Here is a 7,838-nt window from a genome sequence, read left to right as displayed (position 1 = left end):
GACAGGCCTAGCAAGATTGATGCGTCAATACCTGCTCTAAAGATGAATCAGTGAAAGATGACAGCGAAGACCAATGAGTGTGTTAGATCAGTTTGCATCCCAAATTAGGTATTTGACTTGGTTGGGGCATTCGGCTTCAGATGTAATGCATTTGTGCGATGACTGTTTGGTACTAGGCTCGGACTATCGACACGTCTTCATCAAATGGATATGAGTAGTGACATATGTTGCTAGAATTGTAACTTCAGACTGCCCAATGTACTATTTTATAAGATATTTATGAATAATAACTAAATTGGCTGCATACATCTACGAGGTGCAGAGGCTAGGGATCATTCTCCTTTTTGAAAAAATAGAACAAGAATTTCAAAGGAGTCGAGAAGAAAGGAAGTACTACATTTTAAGGCGCCAGCCTCAGGATGTGGACTAGGAGCACTCGGCGACTACTCACTCCAAAATCATGCCCGCTCGCCTGCTATCTCATGGTCCGTGCCGCTATAACCAAACACCCCTCAATTCTCCGTTGAAAACTTGCACTTGTAGTTTGTCAGTCAATGTGTAAGTTAATTACGTTGGATCCAGTTCAGTACTACTTCCTCTATCACGGTTTAGAAGACACGCTTGGAAAATCTCTAAAATCAAGGTAGTCACTGATTGATTGTGAGATGTAGTAGATGTAGATGCTAATGTACCTAATCAATTGAGAAAGGAATACTACTACTAATGCATGAACAGTAAATTAGGAGGACGCATGCATGAATAGTACTACTAGTATTAATTAATAAAAGTAAATTGCTTTAAGACCTTAAACCTTGTCTATTTTAAAAACACACATAAATTTAACTGTGCCTTCTAAACCGTGACGGAGGGAGTACTATCCGGATCGTGATTTTTTTTGGCCAAGTAACACTATCAGAACAGTTGAGGGCATCGTGGTCTTTCTTGGCCAACCAAGTAACACTATCAGAACAGTTGAGACCGTTGATAGTTACCGGTCTAATCATATTGAACAGTAATTAAGCATCTGGCTCCTCTGATTTATGTGTGTGTGGGGACGAGGGGCTACCATTGATGAGCTCATCCGCGGACAACGTTTTGTGACACCGTTGATTGATCTTATATGGCACCGAGTCCCCCGTGCGTGTTTTTAGTTTTGGCTTCCGGCTTTCAAATTCTTGTATCTTTTGACAAACGTTCTAAAGTAAGTTCTTTTTCATATTCGTGTTTTTGTGACCAGGGCTCTCAAATAAAATCATATTTTGAATATGTGTTGATGAAAATAAACATTAAGTTTCAACTTTTCAAACTTTGTACGAGCAATCCATAAAATCATGATTTTTGTGCCGACAAAAAATGTCTTCAAATTTATCTATTAAACTTGATAAGAGCATGCGACAAAATCGTAAGTTTTAGATGAATAATTATAATACAAGTTTTGGAGTTGTTGACTTTTTTTTCACCGCTCGTTGACTGTGTTCTAATCTGTCCCTAATAATAATAAAAGGGCAGTTGCTTCTGTCGTCCGTTCAGTCGCCGTCGTTTTTACATAAAGGTCCCTATAGTATTTAAGAATTTAACCCGCGGTCCCTTTGTGGATCTGAAAAACGTTTCGTTTCTACACAACAACCCCTACATTTGTAAGAATTCACCCTGCGGTCCTTTGTTTATCTTATCGACGCGCAGGTGAGGCACAGGAGACGTGCTCAGGTGGGGCGAAGGGGAAGAAGGGCGCGGTGTCCCGCTCGGTCAAGGCCGGCCTCCATCTGCCCGTCGCCGTCGCCGTGGTAGGACGGGAGGAGGGAGCCCGCCTCCTTCTGGCCGTCGTCGCCGTGGTAGGACGGCATGGACGCCTCCGGCACCGTCGCGAAGGGAAAGAAAGGCGCCGCCGGGCGCAAGGCCGGCGGGCCCAGGAAGAAGTCGGTGTCCCGCTCGGTCAAGGCCGGCCTCCAGTTCCCCGTCGGCGGCACCGGGCGGTACCTCAAGAAGGGTCGCTACGCGCAGCGCCTCGGCACGGGCACCCTCGTCTACCTCGCCGCCATCCTCGAGTACCTCGCCGCCGAGCTGCTGGAGCTTGCTGGGAACGCCGCCAAGGACAACAAGAAGAGCCGCATCATCCCCCGCCACCTGCTGCTCGCTGTCAGGAACGACGAGGAGCTCGGCAAGCTGCTGGCCGGCGTCACCATCGCGCACGGCGGCGTGGTCCCCAACATTAACACGGTGCTGCTCCCCAAGAGGACCGTGGAGAAGGAGGGTAAGGCGCCCAAGTCGCCCAAGAAGGCCGCCACGCCGAAGAAGGCCCGAGGGAGATGCGTTCTGTGTCGTTTAGGGTGTGTGCAGTGTAGTGTTCTTCTGAATCTGAATAGGGGTGTGAAGTCGTTCGGTTAGTTGTTGATGTACCTTTTGTTGTGATGGAAGGAATTCAGAAATCTCTTTTGAGTTCCCAAATATGCACAGGAGATTTGCATCTATGACGCGCGACTTGTTGCCCGTGCCGTTGAAATTGGCAAACCGAATTTTGACAGCCTGCAATTGTTCGGCTCATGCTTGCAGATTCAGTTTACTGCTCCATTTTTGCCGTTGTATTTACAAAATACATGGCCGCTGTCTATATGCCCAAAAGTCCACCGGTACTAAACATGACACCCACACTAAAAAAAGTAGGCATTGGCATGGAAAGTTAAATCTCTTCCCAATCAACTTGCAGTAGAGTTGCAGTGTAAAAACTGTATAAGCTACACTTTCTATACAGTGTAAATTCAATACAATGACAGTGTAAATCTATAAAAATTTAGATTAGAGTTACACGGTAATTAAGGTAGATTTTCTCAGTGTTTTCTCTCCATAATAATAAAGGGGCTGTTGCTTCTATCGCCCGTCCGGTTGCCGTTGTTTTTGCAGAAAGGTCCCTATGATTTTTGAGAATTTAACCCGCGGTCTCTTCTTAAGTGGATCTGAAAAACGTTTCATTTCTACACAACAATGTTGGAAATATGCCCTAGAGGCAATAATAAATTAGTTATTATTATATTTCTTAGTTCATGATAATCGTTTATTATCCATGCTATAATTGTATTGATTGAAACCACAATACTTGTGTGGATACATAGACAAAACACTGTCCCTAGTAAGCTTCTAGTTGACTAGCTCGTTGATCAAAGATGGTCAAGGTTTCCTGGCCATTGGCAAGTGTTGTCACTTGATAACGGGATCACATCATTAGGAGAATCATGTGATGGACTAGACCCAAAACTAATAGACGTAGCATGTTGATCGTGTCATTTTGTTGCTACTGTTTTCTGCGTGTCAAGTATTTATTCCTATGACCATGAGATCATATAACTTACTAACACCGGAGGAATACTTTGTGTGTATCAAACGTCGCAATGTAACTGGGTGACTATAAAGATGCTCTACAGGTATCTTCGAAGGTGTTCGTTAAGTTAGTATGGATCGAGACTGGGATTTGTCACTCCGTGTGATGGAGAGGTATCTCAGGGCCCACTCGGTAATACAACATCACACACAAGCCTTGCAAGCAATGTGACTTAGTGTAAGTTACGGGATCTTGTATTACGGAACGAGTAAAGAGACTTGCCGGTAAACGAGATTGAAATAGGTATACGGATATTGGCGATCGAATCTCGGGAAAGTAACATACCGAAGGACAAAGGGAATGACATGCGGGATTATATGAATCCTTGACACTGAGGTTCAAACGATAAGATCTTCGTAGAATATGTAGGATCCAATATGGGCATCCAGGTCCCGCTATTGGATATTGACCGAGGAGTCTCTCGGGTCATGTCTACATAGTTCTCGAACCCGCAGGGTCTTCACACTTAAGGTTCGACGTTGTTTTATGCGTATTTGAGTTATATGGTTGGTTACCAAATGTTGTTCGGAGTCCCGGATGAGATCACGGACGTCACGAGGGTTTCCGAAATGGTCCGGAAACGAAGATTGATATATAGGATGACCTCATTTTTATTACCGGAAGGTTTTCGGAGTTACCGGGAATGTACCGGGAATGACGAATGGGTTCCGGGAGTTCACCGGGGGGGGGGGGGGGTGGCAACCCACCCCGGGGAAGCCCATAGGCATTGGGGGTGGCGCACCATCCCTTAGTGGGCTGGTGGGACATCCCAAGAGAGCCCTATGCGCCATAGGAAGAAAAATCAAAGAGAAAGAAGAAAAAAAAGAGGAGGTGGGAAAAAGGGGAAGGACTTCTCCTTCCAAACCTAGTTGGACTCGGTTTGGAAGGGGAGGGTTCCCCCTTAGGTTCGGCCGACCCCCTTGGGAGTCCTTAGACCCCAAGGCAAGGCTCCCCCCTCCTCCCCCTATATATACGTAGGTTTTAGGGCTGATTTGAGACAACTTTGCCACGGCAGCCCGACCACATATCTCCACGGTCTTACCTCTAGATCGCGTTTCTGCGGAGCTCGGGCGGAGCCCTGCCGAGGACGTTCCACTACATCAACCGCGTTTCTTAACGCTTCTGCTGTGCGATCTACAAGGGTACGTAGATCGGAAATCCCCTCTCGTAGATGGACATCACCATGATAGGTCTTCGTGCGCGTAGGAATTTTTTTGTTTCCCATGCGACGTTCCCCACCAGTGGCATCATGAGCTAGGTTCATGCGTAGATGTCTTCTCGAGTAGAACACAAAAGTTTTTGTGGGCGGTGATGTGCGTTTTGCTGCCCTCCTTAGTCTTTTCTTGATTCCGCGGTATTGTTGGATCGAAGCGGCTCGGACCGACATTACTCGTACGCTTACGAGAGACTGGTTTCATCGCTACGAGTAACTCCGTTGCTCAAAGATGACTGGCAGGTGTCAGTTTCTCCAACTTTAGTTGAATCGGAATTGACCGAGGAGGTCCTTGGATGAGGTTAAATAGCAACTCATATATCTCCGTTGTGGTGTTTGCGTAAGTAAGATGCGATCCTACTAGATACCCATGGTCACCACGTAAAACATGCAACAACAAAATTAGAGGACGTCTAACTTGTTTTTGTAGGGTATGCTTGTGATGTGATATGGCCAATGATGTGATGTGATATATTGGATGTATGAGATGATCATGTTGTAATAGTTAATATCGACTTGCACGTCGATGGTACGGCAACCGGCAGGAGCCATAGGGTTGTCTTTAAACTAACGTTTGTGCTTGCAGATGCGTTTACTATTTTGCTAGGATGTAATTTTAGTAGTAATAGCATGAGTAGCACGACAACCCCGATGGCGACACGTTGATGGAGATCATGATGAGGGAGATCACGGTGTGACGCCGGTGACAAGAAGATCGTGCCGGTGCTTTGGTGATGGAGATCAAGAAGCACATGATGATGGCCATATCATGTCACTTATGAATTGCATGTGATGTTAATCCTTTTATGCACCTTATTTTGCTTAGAACGAGGTAGCATTATGAGGTGATCTCTCACTAAAATTTGAAGACGAAATTGTGTTCTCCCCGACTGTGCACCGTTGCGACAGTTCTTCGTTTCGAGACACCACGTGATGATCGGGTGTGATAGACTCAACGTTCACATACAACGGGTGCAAAATAGTTGCACACGCGGAACACTCGGGTTAAGCTTGACGAGCCTAGCATGTGCATACATGGCCTCAGAACACATGAGACCGAAAGGTCGAGCATGAATCGTATAGTTGATATGATTAGCATAGAGATGCTTACCACTGAAACTATTCTCGACTCACGTGATGATCGGACTTGAGATAGTGGATTTGGATCATGTACCACTCAAATGACTAGAGAGATGTACTTTTTGAGTGGGAGTTCTTAAGTAATATGATTCATTGAACTAATTGTCATGAACATAGTCTAATGGTCTTTGCGAATTACGATGTAGCTTGCGCTATAGCTCTACTGTTTTTATATGTTCCTAGAGAAAATTTAGTTGAAAGTTGATAGTAGCAAACTTTGCAGATTAAGTCTGTAAAACCGAGGATTGTCCTCGTTGCTGCGCAGAAGGTTTATGTCCTTAATGCACCACTCGGTGTGCTGCACCTCGAGCGTCGTCTGTGGATGCTGTGGACATCTGACATACACGTTTTTGATGACTACACGATAGTTCAGTGCAAAATACTTAATGTCTTAGAAGCAAGGAGCCGAAAACGTTTTGAAACGTCACGGAACATAAGAGATGAAATTGTGATTTCATGCTTGTGCCCTTGTTAAGAGGTATGAGACCTCCGACAAGATTCTTTGTCCATGAAGTAAAGGAGAAAAGCTCAATCATTGAGCGTGTGCTCAGATTGTTTGAGTACGACAATCACTTGAATCAAGTGGGAGTTAATCTTCCAGATGAGATAGTGATGGTTCTCCAAAGTCACTGCCACCAAGCTGTGAGAGCTTCGTGATGAACTATAACATATCAAGGATAGATACAATGATCCTTGAGCGATTCGTGATGTTTTGGCACTGCGAAAGTAGAAATCAAGAAGGAGCATCAATAGTTGATGGTTTGTAAAACCACTAAGTTTCAAGAACGGCAAGGGCTAGAAGGGATACTTCGTGAAACGACAAAACAGTTGCTGCACTAATGAAGAGACCCAAGATTAAACCCAAACCCGAGACTAAGTGCTTCTGTAATGAGGGGAACAGTCACTGAGGCGGAGCAACTCTAGATACTTGGTAGATAAGAAGCTGGCAAAAGTCGAAAGAAGTATATTTGATATACATGATGTTGATGTGTACTTTACTAGTACTCCTAGTAGCATGAGGGTATTGGATGCTGGTTCGGTTGCTAAGTGATTAGTAACACGAAATGAAAGCTACGGCATAAATGGAGACTAGCTAAAGGCGAGGTGACGATACGTGTTGGAAGTGTTTCCAAGGTTGATATGATCAAACGTCGCACGCTCCCTCTACCATCGGGATTGGTGTTAAACCTAAATAATTGTTATTTGGTGCTTGCGTTAAGCATGAACATGATTGGATCGTGTTTATTGCAATACGATTATTCATTTAAAGAGAATAATGGTTACTCTATTTTCTTGAATAATCACCTTCAATGGTTTATTGAATCTCGATCATAGTGTTACACATGTTCATGATATTGGTGCCAAAAGATACGAGGTAATGATGATAGTACCACTTACTTGTGGCGCTGCCGCTTGAGTCATGTTGGTATAAATTGCATGAAGAGGCTCCATGCTGATGGATCTTTATACTCACTTGATTTTGAATCACTAGTGACATGCAAATCATACCACATGAGCAAGGCCTTGTTTTCATTGAGATGAAATAAGATAGTAACTTGTTGGAAGTGATACATTTTGATGTATGCAGTCCAATGGGTGCTGAGGCAAGCAGTGGATATCATTATGTTCTTACTTCAATGACGATTTGAGTAGATACTAGAGTATTTACTTAATGAATCACAAGTCTGAAATATTAAAAAGTTCAATTCTGTTTCGGAGTGAAGTTCGTCGTAACAAGAGGATCAACTGTCTACGATATGATCATAGAAATGAATATCTGAGTTGCAAGTTTTGGTACGCAGTTAAGACAATGTGGAAATTGTTTCGCAGTTCATGCCACCTAGAACATCATAGTCTGATGATGTGTCTGAACGTCATAGCCACACACTATTTGGTATGGTGCATGCTATGATGTCTCTTATCGAATTACCACTATCGTTTATGGGTTATGCATTAAATACAACTGCATTCACTTTAAATAGGGCACCTCGTATTTCCGTTGAGATGACACAGTATAGACTGAGGTTTAGAGAAATCTAAACTGTCGTTTCTTGAAAGTTTGGGGCTTCGACACTTATGTGAAAAAGTTTCAGTCTGATAAGCTCGAACCCA

At 44.0% G+C, this 7,838-nt stretch overlaps 1 protein-coding gene across 1 annotated transcript; it reads left to right on the top strand.

Moving 5' to 3' along the window:
- The first annotated feature begins 1,517 nt into the window (after nucleotides 1-1,517).
- On the top strand, nucleotides 1,518-2,445 carry LOC123397487 (histone H2A-like). Its single transcript, XM_045092015.1, has one exon. It carries the CDS (start codon nucleotides 1,843-1,845, stop codon nucleotides 2,383-2,385), a length of 543 nt encoding a protein of 180 aa, XP_044947950.1. The 5' UTR covers nucleotides 1,518-1,842; the 3' UTR covers nucleotides 2,386-2,445.
- Nucleotides 2,446-7,838: the final 5,393 nt, after the last annotated feature.

This window comes from Hordeum vulgare, chromosome 5H (assembly GCF_904849725.1).
Source record: "Hordeum vulgare subsp. vulgare chromosome 5H, MorexV3_pseudomolecules_assembly, whole genome shotgun sequence".
Taxonomy (NCBI): Eukaryota; Viridiplantae; Streptophyta; class Magnoliopsida; order Poales; family Poaceae; genus Hordeum; species Hordeum vulgare.
This window is presented reverse-complemented; position numbering and strand designations above follow the sequence as displayed.